The following is a 21,648-nucleotide window of genomic DNA, read 5'->3' on the forward strand; positions in this document are numbered from 1 at the left end:
GTGATGTACAGAATCCACACAAGCTTGATTCTTGGAAGAAGAATCAAAAAGACACATACCTGTCCTGTTCTCCTCTCACATTGGGTAGCTCCTATTTTTGTGATTAGCAGAATCTATTAGAGATTTTTGTCTTAGCATCCTAAAAAGTTGATGAAATTAGCGAGCTATTTAAACTTAATTATATTGTATTCAAATACTTTTATATTAAAATTATATTTACATTCATGTTTACTGAAAAGCTAAGAAACTCTAGACACCAAGCTGTTGGAAGCCACTGCGAGCCAACCACAGTGTGGTGCTACCCTTCTTCCCAGGAGTGCAGCCTCTTTTATGCTTGAGCAACAGAGAGTTTGGTGGATTTTTTTTCCACTTTGGTTTAAAGCTTAGAAGCAAATTGAAGGCTGAAGAAAAAAAAGCTTAGTTGGAAACTCCCTCTCTGTTATTCCACCTATACATAAAAACAAGGTGCTCAGAAGTGAGATCTTCTACCTCTAAAATCTCTGAACCTTGTGTAATCCAAAAATTTTCCTTATGGTTTACTAATTGCAGTTAATGCTCTCCTTGGAAGTACAGACAACTTTAGGGGCACATCATGTTCTACAGAAGAGACAGTTCCATTGGTAGCACATTTTAAAGATAGGACTGGTTAAAGAAAGTTATTTTTAACAACTATTTTGTGCATTTTAATTGATCTCCCATTTGCTATTCCTACTTCTTAATGTGGCTTGACTTAAAAGTTAAATGTTAAAAATGAATTATTTAATAAGTTATAAATATCGTGTTGCCATTTTTCAGTATTGCAAAGCAAAGAAATCAAAAATCCAAATATGTTTAGCTATATATTATACTCCCCTGCTGAGCATAGGAACAGTCTTCTCTCAGCACAGGAACTGTCTTTTCTGAAGAAGACAACTGACACGTAGATGTAAAGCAAAACCAAAGATAATAAATTTGTTCATGATTTTGTGCTGGCTGATATATACTCTCATCAGAATAGTTTTTTTTAATTTTGGAGTCTGCGGGCCTGACTGAAACCACTCCTGAAGCTCACAGTGATGTGACGAGGGAGGACTGGAGCCATTATTCTTGTCACACGAGTGCCTGTGTTTTGTATGCATGGTATAAAGGAGGATCATATATCTTAGAGCTCATTTAATGTCACTTTCTTGGTGGTCGTATTTTAGAAAAAGTGCTGTCGAGCACTTTGCATGCCGTTGACTATTCCAGAGGTGAACTCAGACAGGTGATCTTTGTTCTGATTCAATTGATACCGAAGGCTGGAGTCTTCTTGTTGCTCTATTTAAAATATATTTTTCTGTCTTATATGCAGCTGTTTGGTAACATAAGTTATAGAATCATTGATTATCCTAAGTTTTAAGGGACCACAAGGATCATCAAGTCCAACACTACCTATCCTAAACTCTGTCTTGAGGCTGGAATGAACCAGTGTTGTCTGTGAGCTGGAAAAAGGACAAATCCAAATTCCCTTTGCAATTGTGCCCCACCTGTGCTCTGAGTTTCCCCCTTCACTTCCCTACACCTCTGTAAAATGGAGCTCCTATCCTCCATGCAGGCTATACAAGGACTTAATTAATGTTTGCAAAGTATTTTGAGATTCCTGGTGACAAGTGTCATGCAAGCGTGAATGGAACTGATTATTACGGCATGTGAGCAAACATCCACAAATTAACACCTGGCTAATAGCACACGCAGGGTTAGACTGACATCCATTATTTAAGAAAATGGAATCCTTGGTGTAATTTTTTTAAATACTTGGCTGTTACTAGAACAGAATACTTATTACTTCCGAGTCTAACTTTAATTTTTCAGGCTTATCAATCACCATTTCTGCTTTACAGTTCAGCTAGTTTTACTCTGAATAGTTGGTATAAAACACAAAAGTATCATCATCTCATTAGATAAAGCATTGAAGCATTTTAAATGCAAATACTGTATAAAACGTAATAAGTTCATTATATTGGCTTATGTTTTTCCATTATCAGATCCAGTCTGAACTAATTGCTTAGCAAGTTTTATTGCCATTGGTTTTTATTTTAAATGTGCAGTTTCGTGGAAGCTCTGTAGATGCTCAGACAGGATATTTTTCAGGCTGATTAGGATTCAAGGGGGCTAAAGAGGAAGTTTGCCTAATGAAAGACACTTTGGTGACTACCTGTTTGATTGTTTCTTATATCTTCCTATCGAGTGGCTGAAACAGAGTGTTTCCTGAGACAAGGTAGGGGACAAGAGGAGCCGGTCTTCTAATCTATTTCAGTGCCAACACCCTCCCTTCCCTTCAGACAAGAACGTATTACACTATAATATACTAAACGTTAACCTTTGCATTGAACAGAAGCAACTGTCTCTGTGCAGGTGCCCAGTTAAGAATACAAACCCTTGAGTTTCTCAATTGTGAATTTTTTTATACTAACCACTGGATCTCCTGTGTCTTCATGATACCTTCCTGCTTATGGCTGTCCCTGCCTCTGCCCACATACATCTGGTTGTTACGAGGTGATCCACAGGTAGATGTTGCCACAGTGTTAGTAGATTCATTCCAGACTTTAAAATATCCTCCAATGATTACCTGTATAGATTTTAAAAGTTCAGGTGAGAGGTTGAATGCCAGCTGGGGCACATCTGAGGAGCCAGCAAAGAATGAAACCCACTGGTCTCCGCTAAGAATCCAAGTATATTTACAACATAGCCACAGAGTCTGGGCTAATAGGAACTTACTCCTGTCACCAAGGACAATTCCCCACTTTCCTCCATTACCTGGAGATACATTCTCTCCTTCCCAGAAGAGGAGCTCCCAAAAGCATCCAACAGTAAATGCTTCTTATGGTAGGTTAAAGGCTTTTACAGGCAATTTGCTTCAGTGCAGTGGTGGACAACTATCCACATTGTTTGGCCTTTTGTTGCTTATGACTTCCCAAAAAAGACCTTGAAGGCTTTGTTTGTTTCCTTAAGCACAGTATGCTTTCAGCCAGCGTGTGTTGGAATTACAGTTATCACGCTAGACCTGTACAGCACTCTTGGCAAGAGCTGGTCTTAATCCTTTCTTCAGTATCTTAAATTATGGAGGAGTTCACTGACCTAGTAGATATAACAATAAATTAAATTCCTTTAAACAAATTGATCAAAGAAACTTGACCAATTTCCATAAATCTTTTGAAATTGGTTTGAATTAGCCTTTGATTTAGCGTTGGTTTAATATACAAAAAAAAAAAAATCCTATTCTTCTTATGCATTTGGCAGCTGTGCTGCTTCCTGCCTCAGTTCATGTTGCTCAGGCAGATTTATTTCCCAGAAGTTAGCCATCTCTCTTGCAGCCTGTGACATTACGGTTCACTTCTTCCCCTGACAGCACTGCCCAGCTAACTTGCAGCGTCTGTGGAGAGCAGAATGGATGGATTTTTCTTTTTTCTTTGGTGTAAAACATCTTAAATACTTCCGTGTAGGGGATCGCAGAGTGCTCTGCAGTGTCAGCGAATGTCTCCTTGGCAGTGCACTCCGAGGGCAGGCAGGGTATCGGAGCTGAAGGCGAAGAAGAAGTGGAAGTCCCAGGATCTTGTAAGACAGCAGTTACAAAACTGAGAGCAGAGGGCACATTTGCTCACGATCTGGTACCAGTATTTGAATCACAAGCTTGCAGCTTGCGTTTGTTGTCAAATTCTTAGTTTTAGAGCTGGGATGTGCAAAATAGAAACTGAACCAAGGTCCCAGCCGTGTCTACCAATTTGAGCAATGCATTTCATGTTGACGTGTCAGATCAGCCAGCATCTTTCATCGGTGGCAAAAATACCCCAGGAGTTGCTATAGCACCTTCATCAGAGCTACTTTGAAGGAAAGGCTGGGTAGGAACAACAACAAAAAGCAGAAGGAGAGCAGACTTCAGGGTGAGGCAAAATCTGATTCTGCTTCTGAACAGGCAAAAGGCCTTGCTCCTTGCTTTGAAGCACCAGGCATATTTAAAATAAAAGAAGAAGAAAAAAAAAAAAAAAACTAATATCGGGAGAATAGAAATGGGAATAAAAGCTCTCAGTCCATCAGGATGTTCTGAAAACACCCAGATCCTGTCAATCTTTGCAGGTTGCTGCCAGCCCCCCTGAAGGATGCAGTGGAGGTGTCTATGTGGAGGAAGTGCTACACCATGCCAGAGGTGAACGCTGCGCTCAGCAAGATCCAGCTGGTGGGGTATTCCCAGAAAATTGTGAGTATCTGCCAAGCTTTCCTCAGGTCAATAGCAACAACTATTTCCCCTGGAATTGACTGAGAAATTCCCTTCCTTTTCTATTTTCCTTCTAGATCCTAAGTAAGATCTAGCTACCCTAACCTGGGAAAGCGAAGCGAGATTGTATTGCATGTACCTCAGTCTGCCTCCCAGGAAGGGTGGTTGTTTGTTGAAAATCAGGGAGTATCCATTTGTTTCTCCTCATCCTCAGGGGAGGCCAATTTTAAGGCGTACCTGTGAATTTAGAATTGCCGGCTGGCCCACTGAGAGCTGGGAGGATGTACCAAATGAATGTATCCTCTCTGTCTGTAACCCACATCCCCTCCTGAGTTGCTGTATCTCACTTCTGGGAATCTTTTGAGTGCTTCAGCCTCCTCCACTTTCTTTTATGTAGCAAATTAGGGGTTGTAAACAAAACCTAATGGTTCAACCTGAACTTCAGACGCTCCTTTCCAAAGGTTCCCAGCTAAGGTTTGTTGTCTCAAATGCCATTAACTATAAACTGGTGTAGTTTCTAGAATGAAGGGAACCAACAATTCAGTAATCTGAGATACCTAAGTATCATATCTAAGGAACAGCTGCAGCTTGGTCTAACAACCAGGCAGGTTGAGGGTATTTAGACTTCCTCAGTGTTGGTGGATAGTTACTGCTCCTTTTTGACTGCCCTCATGGTGTGGATGCATCTCACTTCATTTCAGATCTGGACCTTTGAACCAATCATTCTTTCACAGTTACTGGAATAAAGGAGACGTTTTTAGAGCATACTTTATCTCTTCCCAAAGCAAACTTATAAAATAATCAGAGCCTAATTAGTCAGCTAACCCAAAGCATGGCAACATCAAGAATGGTTTGGTATCCATTTTACAAGTCTGCGTGTCGGCAGAATATAGAGCTTTGGTTTACAAACTCTGAGGAATAGAAGAATAGTGACCCTGTTTTGTTTTGAGAGGCATCCAAATATATATATTGGGATAGTAGAAAAATCATTAGTATTGCATGAATCCGATACTTGTTCTATTATTCAGTAACCAAAAAGTAGAGCACATTAGTGAAGTGTACACGGATGCTTATTTTCCTTTCTCAAAACAAGAATAACCCATTGCTGTGTACAGATAAAGCAATACACTCTCCAGTGACATCTGAAAAGGAGAAAACTGGCAGGTTGTTTATGCTCAGAGCTGAAACTGAAATTTGAATGGAGTTTGCAGGGAGTTGTTTCTAAATCACCTGTAGATAGCATTTTTAAAGAAATAAAGTTGGTAAGTGGTAAGTACAATCAGAAAGTGATCATGTTTGTCTTTAATTTTACATTTTCTACAGCAAAATGTGTGACCCAAAATGAGTTTTTTATTAGTACAGAATTACTTGCCCTTCCTTCTTTCCTGCTGGCCAGTAACAATAAATGTTGCCTAAAGGGGTATAATCCTCAAGGATGTAAAGCTCCTACAAGCTTCCCCAGTTAGACCACAGTTCACTTGTCCAGCGAGAATTATGATGCTGTGTGAAGTCAGTTAGACATCAGAGGATTAACACTGAAGAGAGTCTTGATGAAGGCCAAACCTCAGGAATTTTTTCTCAGAGCATGTGTCCTGTTAGACCTGAGGAAATACAAACAGCAGACATAAGGCAAACTCCATCTTCATACAGGCCTTGAAATGCAGAACAAATTTTTAAATATTACTGATGATAAAATGACCGGTTCTGACTTTCCTCAGGGGCTCTCTCAAATTAACATCTCTTGCTGTGTGTTTCAGGAGTTGTTTGGTGCTGTACAGGTCACCCCTCTCAGCTCAGGCTACGCTCTTGGAAGTTCCAATTGGATTATCCAGTCGCACTACGAAAAGGTTTCCTACGTTTCAGGATCTTCTCTGCTTACAACACACCCTCAGGTACAGCCATTTTTGTTAGTCTTCTATAGGGAGAATCGTCTTTGCTCAAAAAATAAATAAATAAATGAAAATAGAGGCTCACCCAGGTGGGATCAGGTAGAAACTGTCAAACGTACTTCTGTTAGCAGCTGGCTAGACTCTGAATAGGCGTTGAGAAGACATAACACCCTGGTGAGTGGACAGGTATCAATAGTTGCTAAGGAAGGACAATCAAAATTCTTTGTTATTGATGACTCGGTGTTAACCTACTCACCACCTGTGAAATTCTCTCTCGCATTAAATAGGAAAATTTCAACAGAGTTAAACAATAGACCATTAGTGACTTTTTAAAAAATCCATATTTCACTAAAGAGTCTTTACAGACAGTTCGCAGACTGCTTCTATATCACTTCTGAAACATCCTTCCTTGGGAGAAATGATAGCTAACTGGCTGCCAACATTTCCACCCTGCTCTGCTAAGGGCAAAGTCTTTATAGTACTGTAGATGTAATTTCCAGTAAATTAATTCTCTCTAGATCCATAAATTCTTAGTGCAAAGAATGTCTTGAAGTTTGCAGTACTCTGTGCTTCAGAAGTTGTCAAAATAGTTGAAAGCATTATTAGCAGGAGGTATTTAAAAATAATTTAGAAAATGTGTCAGGTTCATGATCAGTAAGTAATTTCCCCCAAGGTGAATATCTGCTAAAGAGTATTGCTTCTGAGCATCCTTCATTTAAAAGCTTGATCTCAGGAGCTGAAAAACTACAGTAGATAAACCATCCTTAATAGTATGGCTGTACTTAGCTGCACGCACTGTATCAGAGTCTCCAGATCCTTTTTTCTCATCTGCCTCAGACTGGCCTGGGCTATACTGTTTCCAGACCTAGTGAAAAAGCAGCAACAGTATTTGACAAGACATGAATATAATGTTTCAGGGAGGAGAAACTTTGTACTATAGGAAGTGGTTTGGTAACAGTGTTTTCTGTTCCTTGACATGAAATGGTGATTCAGTTTTATCAAATTAGTCTGACCATGTGTCATTATTTTCCAAAAGTGAACATTCATCTGCACTGCTGGTAAAATCCCTGGTTTAAGGAAATGACCCTGCTGTGGCAGGGAATGGGTGTGAATGATCTGCCTGGTAAGAGCACAGCCCGTGGGCAGCAGATTCCACTCACTGCAACCTGCAGGAGAAATGGTAGCAGTTAGGCAGGGCAGTTTCAGCTTTAATGTGTGCAGGAGATGGTACTACAAGCCTACCAGAATCCCTAAGAACCTACTCTGCTAACAGGAGATGAAGGCTGGACAATTCATGCGGCTGTTGTTGTTTCTTGTCCCAGATGGTCACCAAAGTCTTCATTTTTATCATACAGTCCATTGCACTCTGCATTATGTTATACTAAGGCATAATTTGGAGGAATAGCAATAGCAGGTAGTTAAGAATGCATTCAGGTTGCCCTTTTCTTGTTATTCACCACATCACAAATGGTATCAGGTATCATTTGCCTATCAGATACCATCTTTGTCTTATATTTGCTTCCAGATGGCTGTTGAAGACAAAGGATAGATTTTGACCTACTGCTAATCCCTGTGAACACCACTACAAGCACTACATGGTGATTCTGTAGTAACTAGTGGGTTTTGAGACCTACCAACGAGCTCTTCATCTATTTAATGTGTTGGACAGATAGTATATAGTGATAACAGTATCTTGATTGGTACAAAGCCTAAATTGTCTTCAACAAACAAGCATTTTTTTTTTTGGGGGGGGGCGAGTGAAGAGTTGTTTGTCTGACCTGTTTCTCCATATGATTGTGGTGAGTGAGCAGTCATAATGAAACTCCAGTGTCAGACATTGCATTTTCTTGGTGGTGGTGTTTTTTTAAGATAAGATAGTTTTAAGATATGTAAAAACATATCCTGAGCTTTTTGAATAACAGTGTAATCTTAGCACTTTTCCAGCCTTCTGGAACTTCCTCCATTATTAAAAATGAATGTCAGGTGACTAGGCTCTCATCAGCAGTTTGCTTAGGATGAGAAGACACGGATTATTTGGACTTACTACTGGAAGAATGCTGCTTCTTCTTGCATCTTGTCTAACATACACAATAACAGCTTGGAAAGCATTTCCTTTTCTCAGTGTGGAAGCAAGATGAGGTTCTTCTCACCCAACTCAAACTTCCCCTGATCCCACTATCCTTCCTCCACGTCCTCCCTTCTGCCAGCACTGGGATTTAAGTGCTGGCGTGTTGGTGGTGGCAGCACAGGAGGGAATTAGCAGCCATGGGAAGAGAGCAGGATTGTTTCTTTGGTGTAAACTGTGACTTAAAGTTTTCTTGAATTTTCAAGTTACATAGAGGTTACGTTTATCATCAGCACAGTTGTGTTACATCTGTAGTCAGTCCCTGGGTATTAAGAACAGATAAAGTGAAGCAGTTAGTTTGGGCAGCTTAGACACCTCCCAGGATGTGGGACATCCTACAGACAGCTGAAAGTAGATGCAGTGAATGCTGGCTTTTCGGTCAATCTTTGACACGGCACCATGAATATCTTGTGAAATCCTCAATTGGTCTTGGTAGGAAGTGCAAGAGAAGGATTCAGCAAGGCTGAAAGTAACTGAAGAGCTTTGAAAAAGATTTGTTTGAGAGTTAGGTCTGGCACCGTTAATTGTTCTCTACTTTTAATTGTTCTCTACTTCTGTGTTCTGGCAGATGGTCTCTATTGAAAGTTTTGCCTCATCCTCTGATGAGGCTAGAATTGACACCATTGCCTGTTGGCACCAAAGTGGAGAACAGCAGTTGACAGCACAGGTTCAGGCATGTCACTAAAAGCCTTTTAAGACGTATTCTTTACATTAACCCACAAAAATCGATGCGAGCCCTCTCAGTGCAATAGCAGCTGAAATTATGTGTATCTAATATGGCATAATCGTTATGTACATTATCACAGACAGATCCGATATTATTTTTTATTGCATTATTGGCATTTCATTTTCATGGACACGCTATGGAGAGTCAAAGATTGCGATAAATCTCATGTAGCAAGTCTGGTCCTACAAGGTGATACACCGTGTAAACTTCTGTTGGAATTGGTATGAAATTCCCCTGCAAGTCTTGAGAGTGCAAGGTCTTTCTCAGCTAATCAAGAATGGCACTGAGGGACTGTGAGCAAGGGAACTAACCGTGTGCTGATCTTCTGAGTTCAGCAGAGAAAATCTGTTCATCGGTTCTCCTCTGGTAGAAAGGTAGAAACCTTTCCCAGTTGGTGAGACCAAAGAGAGTCTATTGAGAGTAAAATTACCATAAAATACTGTGCAATTGGCTGCAGTTTCCCTCTGTTTGCTTCAACAGTAGCTGTGGGAAGCGCAGTCCAGCCCAGAGCAAGGCTTAAAGTTAACTTTTTACCATAGCTGTTTTATGTCTGCAGAGGGAGAAGTAGATTTTGTCTCTTCAAGATTGAATTATGCTGGATTTTGAGTATCAAAAATGTATGTATTTAATATCAGGTCACACTTAAGTATAATTTCTGGATTCTACTGTATGTTTGCTACGGGAAAGACATGAATGTGCATTTTCCGTCCTGCTTTAATAAGGTGCCAGTATAAAGTAAGTTGAATGATCAACCTCAGTAAAAAATATGTGAGCTGTTATGCACAATCAAAGCAGAAGTGATGTTTGCTTCAACATTATGCAGCCTGCCAGCGGCCAAGATGCCACGCTATTTCCTTGGACCATGAAGTCATCAGTCCCTCTGCTCCACCTGCGAGCCACAGGATGGACTGTGCAGGTGTCACCTCCTCTGTCCCCCAGGAAGCAGACCTTGTGAAGATGATCCTCGTGATAACTGCCCTCAGCACTAACCACGCAACCTAGGGTTGTACCTACGACTGGAGGCTCTCAGCACTACATGCACTGCAGACCCAGTGGATCAGAGGTCATAACCCTCTGAAGCCATCTATTTCACTTTGATACAGCTTAGCCTCTAGCACAGCCTTCAAAGAAAGATACAGGATAAAGGGGTAGCGCTAGTCAGGTTCACAAGGGGAGATTGGTAAGGCAAGACACGTTTTCTCTATCAGTTTAGCTCTGGTGTTGCATTGGGAACACTGTGTTGTTGTTTTTTTGTGTGTAGTTGCATTTGATTTTTAACCTGTTTTCAGCTGCTGTCTTTTAAGATGATACTTCTATGTTTGGCATGATATTACAGCTATATTAGATAAGTAACTATTTCTTAGATACGTAAACAAAATATATCAAATTAAGGAATCTAAAACAATTCCTTATTTCTACCAGCAGTAGCCATTTCCCACTTCACCAGAGATGACTTCTGAAAAAGCCTGCACCAAACAGTTTTAAATGAGAACTTGAAAGTTGTGGTTGTAATACTGCAGGCAGAAAAGCAGCCTTCACCATCAAGGGAGAGCCATGTGCAAAATTGAGTGTCAAACACAAAATTGAGAGCTTCAAGCCCAAAGTCTTTTGCTGATCTCACCTCTTTCAAAGAGAATCCACTAAATGGTAAAACAGGGGGAAATGGTGCTGCCCCCGACAAGACAATGAGAGCTGAAAATCAACGCTGACACCAGGATTTGTGAAGGCTGGTTGGAAACTAGTGCAGCCAAGATAGGAACACAAGCATTAAACCCTTCCTGACTGCAAGAAATGGTTGTCTTTTCAATTGTTCAGCTCCTAAGGCCATGAAATGATTAGTCTATGGAGAATACCACTTTGTTACATCCAATTACAGTTCCATTGCTTGCTTTATGCTGTAAATATGCAAGGAAATGGTTGTTTTTATTAACTCCAGTTGCATTTCCACAGATAGAGGGACGTTTGGTTTAACGTGTTCCATTCGTTCTCCTTGATCACTGTATCTCTTGGTGCAGAGCAGAGAAACCTGTGTTATGACTCCCGTGTTACTCATTTTATCTCACTGTACTCTGTTTCAGCCCATGGACCAGGCTTCTCTTAAAAATAGTGATGTGCTCATCCTGACGGGTCTTACACAAATCCCCACTGCTAACCCAGATGGCATGGTAGGAGAGTTCTGCAGCAACCTGGGTAGGTCGTTGGAAGAAATCTTCTGCGTATTTTATCATCTTATTCATTGCTTTGGGTGGGAAATAATTCTGAGATTCCTGGAACTGAGTAAGTTGTCCAGCTATAGCTCCTGGCATAAAACTAGCTGTTTAGATTTTACGATGTGCTCCTGATGTCATTAATACAGTAAGTGCTTAGAAAGCCACAAGTTGTACCTAAAATGTTTTGGAATGGAACAGGTATTACAAGATTTAATCATCTGCTGCTCTTGGTTTGCTAAGTATGTCACTTAGCTGCCAACAGGCTATGTGTTGCCTGGGTTTTGGAGATTGTTCCCATCTGAAATATTACTATTTCCTTCCTGTATATAAGCCAGTGTAAAATCTTTTATGCTTTTTTGTGATTTTCAGTTTTGAAAACAAGCACATCTGCTTCCCTTCTTACACCTGATTTTTAAATATACCAAAAGCAAACAGCACAATCTCTGTTTAAAAAAAAATATATTGAGATATATTTATAGTCCCCAGAAATATAAAACCTAATCAGACGCTTTCACAGCTGGAAAAGCTGATAATTGCAAAGCTGTGATAGCAGTGTGAATGGCAGCATTTTCCAGCCTGTTTGGAATGTCACATCCAGTACTGTTCTCTCCTTTTCTCCCCTTCCTCCACCTCAGTTCTTCTGTACTCTCAGCTTTCTATCATCAAACCACTTTCTCAGGTCTGTCTTGGTATATTGCCTGTTCTTTTTGTCAGACATCTCCTGTTTATTTTTAACTATTCTTTTACAAAGAAGACTGAAAACCTCAGGATAGGAGGATTGTTACAAAGGTTATTAAAAGACATTAGAAGTCTAAATTGGGAATCTTCACTATAAGCAAGTGCTCTGGACCCCATTGCTCACCTGGGAGGAATTGGAGGTACAGTATTTAGGTGTCTTACCCAAGGTTGCAAAATAAAGATGAGAACAGACTCAAGTGCAAATAATTCTTAGTCTTACTTCTTACCTATGAATCTACTCTTGGAGAAGAAAAAAAATAAACACAATACTTTCCTTCTTCAATTTTTAAATCCTTTTCTGCATATTCACAGGTGCTGACTATCTGTGTACTAACTCACAATCCCAGTATGGAGCTGCCACAGTAGTGGAAGGGAAATAATGCAAGGGATGTGGTAGATTGCTCTGTCACCCACCATCTCTAAATCAAAATCAGATATCTCTCTTTCGGACATGTCAGTTCAAATACAGGTCATAGGTCCTAAGTACAAGGTGATATTACATGGGGTTTGTTTATCTGAAGAGGTGAATTACAGGGTCAGGGTGATTCCTTGTGATATAAATACTTATTAATAGGGTGTGTTTTGGCATTTTATGAAAATAATGATCTTGGGATATACCAAAGATTCTGTTTGCCAACATCCTGGCTCCAGCAGAGACCACAAGCAGATGTCTAGAGAAGAACAGAAGAATAGGGTGAGATGATATGATACTTTCCCCTCGTAATCTCATAGCCTTCAACTATTTTTATTTCAGGAATTTCCTGAATCAGACGTGGTTTTTGCATAGTTAATAATGCTCAGTGGATTTCTCTTCCAGGAACTTGTTCAACCTCTCCTTGAAACTGTAAATTCTTAACACCTGTGACTTCCTTCCCTAAGTGATGCCTGTGTTTGTGTGTGTGTGTGTTACAGGCTGTGTTTTCATTGTTTTCATGCATTGCTATTTTTATTACAAGCTGGCAGACGAGCTTTGGTGACCTTGTTATGCTAGATCCAAATCTACTGCCCTTCTCTGTCCCTTTCTGGACCCTTATGGGGCTTACTGTCCCCTGGCTGATGGTAACATGATCATTTCTATCATCTTATCTTACTTAAACCACCAAGGAAGCAGGTCTGAGCTGTGGTGTCAGCCTTTTTTCTGGAGAGGCTGAGGAGTGGTGCATGTTGCCCTGCTGCCAACTCTGCTGCAAGTTATCCACCAAATTGCAAGCAGTTTGGTGGTCACTGTTGTCTTAAACTGCAACAGCTGTTTGCTAAGTAAACAATAGTGAGGCTGTTGTTAATTAAAATGCTTTTAAAATATTAAACAATGTCTTAAGGCTGTAGCTTGGGCCAAAGCAAAATCCAAAAGATGAATGTGTATAAATAAATGCGTTACATATGTAGATACAGGTGGGTGTTTATCTGCACAAGTCGTCCTGGTTTACAGAAACATTCTGAACTATTTTGAGGGTTTTGCAGGTCTTCAAGCCAGCTTCTATCTTGAAAAAGAGAAACTCAGAGAAATTAAGAAAACTATGAAACAGGGAAGGAAGATACCTGCATAAAATGATACCACTGTAAGAAGCTGGAATTTGAGTGGTATTTGCCAAAAAAATGCATTGACTTGGAAAAAGCAAATCATTTTATCAACAATGCAGTGGTAGGACTGTCTCTTATCAGTAGTATTTACACATCTACCCCAACATCAGGAGAAGAAAATAGTGAATCCGTTTTCTTGCAAATGTGTAAAGTCCAAAAACCACTCGGTTACTGTGAAAAGCAATATTGGAGGCAAGCTGAGCACAATAGCTTTCATATATTTCCCTATTTCCAAAACGGTCAGGGGACTTCACAAGAAGCTCAAACTACACTTGGTAGAGGCAGACACTGCAAATTTACCAAAAATGTGTATCATAGGGTAACGGCATGTTTGTGAGTAAGCGTTGTTAAGCACAGAATTCAAAGTGTGAAAATTTCACCTTGATCTCTGTTTTCATCCCAGCATGTATAGTTGTGGACGCTGATTCCCATTATTACCAAGTCACATGTGTGATTTGCTCTCCACATCGTGTGTGCTCCACTGAAACCATACTTTGTTGTGTCTCCAAATTCATCTCCATTTAGCCCAAACCCCCTTTTTTTTTTTTTTTTTTTTTGGTACAGCACTGCAGCGCCAGCACTCTGCAGCTTGAGGAAAGCAGTTGTATTTTTACATTGCTTTGGGCATCATCAGCAAAATTGCCAGACTATCTGTAGGGACAGTTTTGTGATATTTTGCGTGCGGTCGTGCCTCTCTGTGCGCGTGCACATGTTTATATAAAGCAGAAAAGAGCACAGTTTGCTTTTTAGGTGCCAACTTGACCTTGTGGTGGCAGCTGTTGGGAAGGCAAGAATCTCGTTGTGAGTTGTAAATTGAACAACTTGTTATGGAGCTACTGAAGGAGACTAAATTTGAAATGCCAAGATTATTATGCAACTTTTTTCAAGTGAGTGCAGCCATCGGTCACAGAGATAAATTGGGCTTTGAACAGCTTTCAAATGTATGGGTCTTCTTAATGACAACTGTAGAAAGTTGTACAAGAGAGCCAGATTGAACCTGCCACTTGCATGGAAAGCAATATGCTTGTACAGGTTTTCATCCATGGTTTGGAGAGGCTGGGAGGCAATCCTCATCCCTTTATGAAACCACCTCAGAGCACCACCAGGAATTAGTGCCTGACTGTTTAGATCACTCTGTGGTCAGCAAAGACAAATAAACTTGCACCAAAGAACTGAATAGTGTGTTCTAAGCCCAAAAGTCGACACACACAGTCTTGGCAGGGTTGCGATAGCTGTGTTGCTAACTTTTCCTGTCCCGAGGCCTAGGCCAGGCTGAAAGGTGCATCACTGTGCAGCCAGGAACATGAAATTTAAGGTGCCAGCAAGCCTGGGTCTGTGGCCTGGTGTGCAGATGGAAGAGTATTCCTCTCACTGGACAGTAATTTTATATTAATTATTGCTAACCAGCTCTCTAGTTTTCCTGGGAACTGAAATCCAAGTTGGTGTCTGTATGAAGGCCTCACCCACCATCTTGAACATCTGGTTTTCAATCAAAAATTCTTGAGGCGCCCATAGCAAACCAATGGCTGCAGGGAAGGGAGAGCTACAAATTCAAACTCTAAGGCTTAAGAATGAAACCCCAATTTTCCCAGGAGACACACATCTCGCTATTTGAGCCAGTATCCTCATTCAGGACATAGGCAGAGGTGCAGATGTGCCTTTCCTTAGGATTTTCCACTGCTTACTAATGTACTCTGCATCCTCTGCATCTGTCCATGCAGCATTCATGCTGCTGTGGATGTAGGTACTTATCTTTCCACTTTGTGGAATTTTTGGGTGTACAACAAAGCAACATAAATTCTGCTCCTGGAGCCAGAGGCTTAACTTCCAGCCCCCAGATGGTTTTTGAAAATATCGTCCTTAATCTCCTCATTCCTCTCTTCACATCCTGTTTACAGATGGGATAGGTTAGGCTTGCACATGTAAGAGGGATAATATAACACATTGCTGGGATTTCTTGTAACATCTCAAGTTCTAAAAAAACATCAAGTATTGCTATCCTTATTCACAGATATTTTGATGGTAGAGTTTGTATGTGACCTGGAGAAAACCTAAGCAATAAACCCACTACGCTGCTGTTAGTGTTGTATAATACAGCTCTGACACAGAAGGTGTTTTTCACCACTGTTTGTTGTTGAGAGCTGCATCTAATAGGTACTGACTCCTAAAAGGAGTTAAGCACCTAAATGCATGTGAGAAATCCCACCATGGAGTCAGTGCATTTCCCTAGACTCCATAAAGCCTTGAAACATTCAGCCATAAAAATCTTCTTTGAACATTTAGGTGGTGCAGAAAGACCCTGTAATGTTCTAGATCTGTACCCTATCAAAGCTTATCAATAAACTGCAGTCAAGGAAGTGATTATGGCAGGATTTGATATATGCATTTTCAGGCTCTTTCACAGCTTTTTGTGTAATGCCTTGATGCGTAATGTTACTGCTGCTGCACTGCAATTAACAGCAGTAGATGGTTTTACCCCACGACCACAGATGAAATCTTAGTGAGGCAGCCACTGCTTAGTGAGCTGGACAAAGTATTTCCTCTTTCCCATAAGGTACAGCATTTTTGTAATTCATCCTGCCAAAAAGAACAAAATGCTTGCTGTTGTGCTTGCTTTTGCTGTTGCACTTGGATCTGTCTTGATTTCAGAGTAAACCTATTTTTCTTTTTTCTTTTCCTCTTTTTTTTTTTCCTTGGGTCCCATGCTGTCTACAGCTCGTTGAGGTTTTAAGTTTTTCTCGTTATGTTGAAAGGGCATAGAAATATGTAGAGCTTTTAAAAAGGAGAAACATTCCCCCCCCCGACCTCTACCTTTGAGAGCTGTTTGAAATAACTGTATGTTCAGCCATTCATCCAGCATCCTGAAAACATCGTGTACGGAACAGCTTACCATGTACAGGGCTTTCAGCTGAGACCTGTGAACTGTCGTCCTTCACCTCTCGTGGACAGCTGATAGATGGAAGAGGCTTTTATTTTGAGGGTTGGGTGTTTTGTGTCCCTGTGGACATTTATCTTCGTGTGCCAGTGCAAGATCGCCCTCTCGTGTCAGGAATTTTGCGTGTGCTCAGTCCGTTGTGTGCCCCCCAGCTTATGGAGTAAAATAACTCTGCTAAGCCAGGAGAAGGCAGTAAATAAATGTATTTAATGATCAGAAGTGATCCCCCCAATTCATATGCATAACATGGTCTGCCAACTCGTCCAGCAGCTTCTTTCTATCCCTTATGTTTGGATTAAAGGAACTCAATTAAAAAGTTTAAATATGAACCCCGTTAATTGATTTTTCTCTCTCTCTCTTAGCTATGACTGTCCGGAATGGAGGAAATGTGCTGGTTCCCTGTTACCCCTCTGGAGTAATATATGATCTGCTGGAGTGCCTGTATCAGTATATTGACTCTGCTGGACTCTCCAATGTCCCTTTTTATTTCATCTCTCCCGTTGCCAACAGCTCCCTCGAGTTCTCCCAGATCTTTGCTGAATGGTAGGTGTTAAAGAGCTGCTTTATCAGGCTTGATTCACACACTCAACTATGGTAAATAAATATATGCAGGTTATGTCTACTTGACATATTCTGATTTATACTCCATTAGAGTTGTGCACGTTTCCTGTGTCACAAGGGTGTGCGTGCATGTGTAAGTAGATGTTCTGTAATTAGGGGAGCATCGTTTCCTGTAGAACATGCAAATTCAAATGGTCTATGCTTTTTGGTACTTGCATTGGTGATTAAATGATGGACCTGACCTGAGTGACTTTTAAATATTCCTTTTTGCAAATCTCATTTAATGCCCCCAAAATGATACCCATGTTCTGCCTATATAGGCAAAACATATTTTTCAGACTTAATTTTCCTTAGTCAGCAATGCATTCACAATGCAAAAAAGGCCAGCACTATCCTGGGCTGTATTAGGCAGAGCATTTCCAACAAGTCAGGAGAGGTCATCCTTCTCTGCTCAGCACCAGCGAGGATACATCTGGTGCACTGTGTCTAGTTCTTAGTTCCCCAGTGCAAAAAAAGATAGGGGTGCACTGGAATGAGACCAGCAGGGGATCAAAAAGATGACCTTTCGTATAAGTAGAGGCTGAGAGAGCTGGGACTCTTTAGTCTGGAGCAAAAGCAACACACATTTTACCATAAGGTAGGTGGTCAAACACTGGGACAGATTGCCCTGAGAGGTTGTAGAATCTCTATTTATGGAAATACCAAAATCTGACTGTATGCAGACCTGGACAACCTGCTCTAGTGGAACATTCTTGAACAGAGGGTTGGAGTACGTGATCTCAACAGGTCCTTTCCAACCTAAATTAGTCTGTGGTTCTGAACCATGGAAAAGAGAACCCAACCACTTGTGATTGTTCCTAAATTCTTACAAACAAGAGATGCTCTGTATTATTAAGTGGAATAAGTTAGCTTTTCCTTTCTTCTTCACCAGAGGAAGACTTTTTAGTCTGGAGTTCAGGAACGAAAAGAGAGGTCCTGGAAATCTGAGGTGAATTCATCCCTCAGGAGAATCATAAAGAAGCTTGAAATATGGTGAATTTTAACACATTACTTTTAGCAAAAGCAGGAAAATCAAGCGTTGGTGTTCTGGCCAAATTCCAGTGTACTCACTGGTGTGTGTTGACTCATAAAGTTTATATTTAAGCTGTTAGGGTTTTTTGTACGTACATGGCGATTTCATTTCAGTAGTGGCTGAAGTGGTAGCTGCATAGTTCTTGCTATAATAATTCTTTTCAGCTCGATATTGCTGGTCAGGGTAGCAGGAAAGTTATGTGTGCTGGTTGGGTTGTAAGGCAGCTCTGAGTGCAGTGTGCAGGTGAATCTTCTGTTTTGTCTGCTGTGTCTAATTGGCACAATTCAGCCACCCAAGTGTTCAGACACCATTTTCTGCTTGGCTCTAGAGGTTTGTTTTCAAAAGCCAGTACCAACATTAGCTAATCTCCAAATAATTGTATATAGGGTAAATGTTTTACTTAGCTAGAAGTGGAGGCAGAGATTGTAACATGTGTAACATAGACATTTGGGATCAGAACTGGTGCTGAAATTAAGGGATTCCAGCCTTCCAATTCCAGCATTTAGTCATCTAAAAGAAATTTCTGTTCTTAGTATCTCTTAGACTTTATCAAATTTAGTTTGACCGAGGCTCGTTGTTTTATAATAAAGTGAAGAATATATGAGAAGGGTAATGTTTCCCAGAAAAAGCCACCAGGACAATGTCACTACAGATAATTGTAACATCACACAGACCTCTGACAAAAATCTTCTTTTGTCTTCTGTAATAGGATGAATCAGGACTCTGGCTAGAGCTAATCAACAACTTCCAATATTTCGGTTTTAAAAATAAGTGATTGATACAAAATAGCAGGGAACGGTAAGCATTATGCCGTGGTCAGAGGCAGTTTGCCAATATTATAGCTGCAATAATGAAATGCATAGGAAAATTAGATTATAATGAACTAAAGGACTGAGTCATTGCTGAGAACCGGGATGAGGCAAGTGGAATTTTTCTGTTCAAGGGTGATTTGGCTTTGGAGAAATTGCTAAAGTCTTGCCTGTGAAATTACATGGATGTTGAGTTACAAATCTGTTTACCACAGCAATGGGCTCTGTTACGTGCTGTGTACAAAATTACATGCAGCTGCCTTGCACCTTCTCTAAGTGATCTTGTTATGACCAAGTCATCATGTCCAGTAGGTGTTGGTCTTCTAAATAGAAAGACTGGAAGCAAAAAAAAAAAAACACAAATTAGTGACTTTGCACCTGATACCACAGACGTGAAATGGCTTTCTCCAGGAAAAGTTTTAACAGTAGATGGCAGCAGATACTGCAGGATGTTCTGCAGCTCTCTAACCCGGCTTATTTTCCTTTTCTTGTAAAGGTTGTGTCATAACAAACAAACAAAGGTATATCTTCCAGAACCTCCTTTTCCCCATGCTGAGGTAAGTAAACCACGGTCTTGCTGTTTGCTGAGATCTCAGAGCGAGTGGGTTTCTGGAACACAGTCCTGTGTGGCTGTTGTTTTTCTGGTGATATGCCTATTCCATAGCTTTGTGGCATTATTCATGCAAGATTTTTTTTCTCTTCTTTCCATTGATTAATTTAGGAACATGGGGGAGGAATGAATGATGGTGTTCCCTCAACACAAAAATAATCACCGTGTTTATTTCAGCGTATAACTTACATACGCTTGCCTGTTTTACTACCTCCCCCGCAGAAGGCTATCTGGCGTACACATGGACGAATGTTTGCTCTTATCAGACTGCAACCACAAATATTCCCTTTGTCCAAGCAGTTTATTTCAAAGTCTGTAAAACTAAGAGCTGGTTATCAGAGTCAGCTTAGTCATCCCAGCTCCTGCCTCCTCAGCTGAAGCAGGCACCATGTTGTCTGCTGGTATCTTGAATTAGGGAGGTGATATAAGAAAGTTAAAGCTTGTGGTACTCAGTGGTGTCAGTGGCAATTTTACATGAAATGACTTGAGCTAGCATTTTTGTGAAGCAAAGAGGAGTAAGGTGGGGGGATGTACCCTGCATCAAAACACATAGTTTGAGGGGAAGTTCCTGCCATCCGGACAATAAATAAACATTTATGCCTTCAGAGTTATCTCTCTTATCAAGAAAGGAAATCTGGTATTTCCTCTACTGGGAACAGGTAGATTTCTGACTGAAGTAAGTGGGAAGCAGGCTGGGAAACGAAGAGATGGGACTGAGAAATAATTTTGGCTAAATCCTGCTCCTGTGAGACAGTCAACCACTTGGGGCATGCAGTCTCAGAAAACTGGCTCTCTTAGTTCCTCAGATCAAAACTGTTAGATAGGATGTGGAGTAGCCATTGCAGGTTTAAGAGATGAAATGCTCTTTCAGGCGTTGTTTTGTTTTCCTCTGGGGCAACTTGTCCAGGGATTTGTTCTGGTAGTTGCCATTGCCCATCATATATATCATCTGTAGGTGATTCAAGGGCATCGTTAGAAGTAGGATCTGACCAGAAACCCTCGCTCTTTCCACATGCTTGAATGCATTTCAAGGAGGATATGCAATGAATTATGAATAATCTGTTTCCAAGAATAATGCAGGCTGGATGGCACACCTTTCTTGTAACCAAAAATCTCATTCACACCAATAAATCAGCCCCAAATCCTGATCTCTGCATAGAAGTCTCTGTAGCCATGTTGTCTATGTTTTCTAATTTCCCCTGCATTTCTGCTTTCCACGCTGTTCTTGCTGATCCACAGTATCTTTGGTTTCACCGACTCCTGTGTTTTACCAAAAGCATTGCTTCAAAATTGTACTTCACAATATGCACTGGAACTGGCAGGTTTAAGTGAAAACCCTTCCAAAAATGAGAAGCCAAACATGCGCTGTCAAAGGGTGGATTAATTAAGCCATTGGACATGACGGGTCTTTATGTTTGTAGAGTGATAACTGTGTCCTCTAATTTTTAGGACATTTTATGTTCTCCAGAGGCCTGTTGATAATGAGATTTTGCCAAATTATTGTTTATCTGTTGAGGCATTGCTCAGTGCTCCATGTGTAGATCAAGGTAATTATCTAGGAAAAGACTCCGAGCTGTGGATAACAGATTGGCTTCCTCATGACAAAATGAAGAGCACAGAGGGAATAACGTGACTGTTACAGGTACAGGCTTTGCTTGACAAGGCCAAATCATACATGTTATAACCCACAAAGCTAGGGACGATTTATCCTGAGATGCACAAACAGCTTTCTCTAGACCCATGAATATCATTTCTAGGGAGCCATCCCTAAGCTTCCTACATTTTTGCCTAAGGGTTCCCTTAAATGTGCTAAATGACACCAGGCGGTGTGCATCCACATCCTTGTGGCTCCCAAACTATTAAGTGACTATTAAATGCTGTTAAATTATTAAACTATTAAATACCCTTAGGCATTCCAGTGCTGAATTGCTGTCTGAAGTAAGTACTGCACGTTTCACAGCACGTCATCGAACGCCACAGAGAGGATCTGTTTGGGGGCTCGCTTCCAGCTGCTTTCTAAACACTGGCAAGTGGAGAAACCTACACTGCCCCCCTGCCTTGTGTTGGACTAAATGACGTGCTAGTTCCTTTCATTTTTAATTCCTGATATATACCGGTGCTTTGCAAAAACAATTTGTATGATGGCAGGCAGTGGCCCTA

The 21,648-nt window shown here is 40.7% G+C and overlaps 1 protein-coding gene across 1 annotated transcript in view; it reads left to right on the forward strand.

Moving 5' to 3' along the window:
* The window catches only part of INTS9 (integrator complex subunit 9), a 66,247-nt gene that overhangs the window by 16,327 nt on the left and 28,272 nt on the right, over positions 1–21,648 (forward strand). Inside the window, exons 7-11 of the mRNA XM_032184610.1 lie at positions 4,093–4,213; positions 5,989–6,123; positions 11,051–11,162; positions 16,799–16,979; positions 19,375–19,435. Of these exons, the coding sequence (XP_032040501.1) occupies positions 4,093–4,213; positions 5,989–6,123; positions 11,051–11,162; positions 16,799–16,979; positions 19,375–19,435 (610 nt within the window). The remainder of the gene's footprint in view (positions 1–4,092; positions 4,214–5,988; positions 6,124–11,050; positions 11,163–16,798; positions 16,980–19,374; positions 19,436–21,648) is intronic.

Source organism: Aythya fuligula, chromosome 3 (genome assembly GCF_009819795.1).
Source record: "Aythya fuligula isolate bAytFul2 chromosome 3, bAytFul2.pri, whole genome shotgun sequence".
In the NCBI taxonomy this organism is placed as follows: Eukaryota; Metazoa; Chordata; class Aves; order Anseriformes; family Anatidae; genus Aythya; species Aythya fuligula.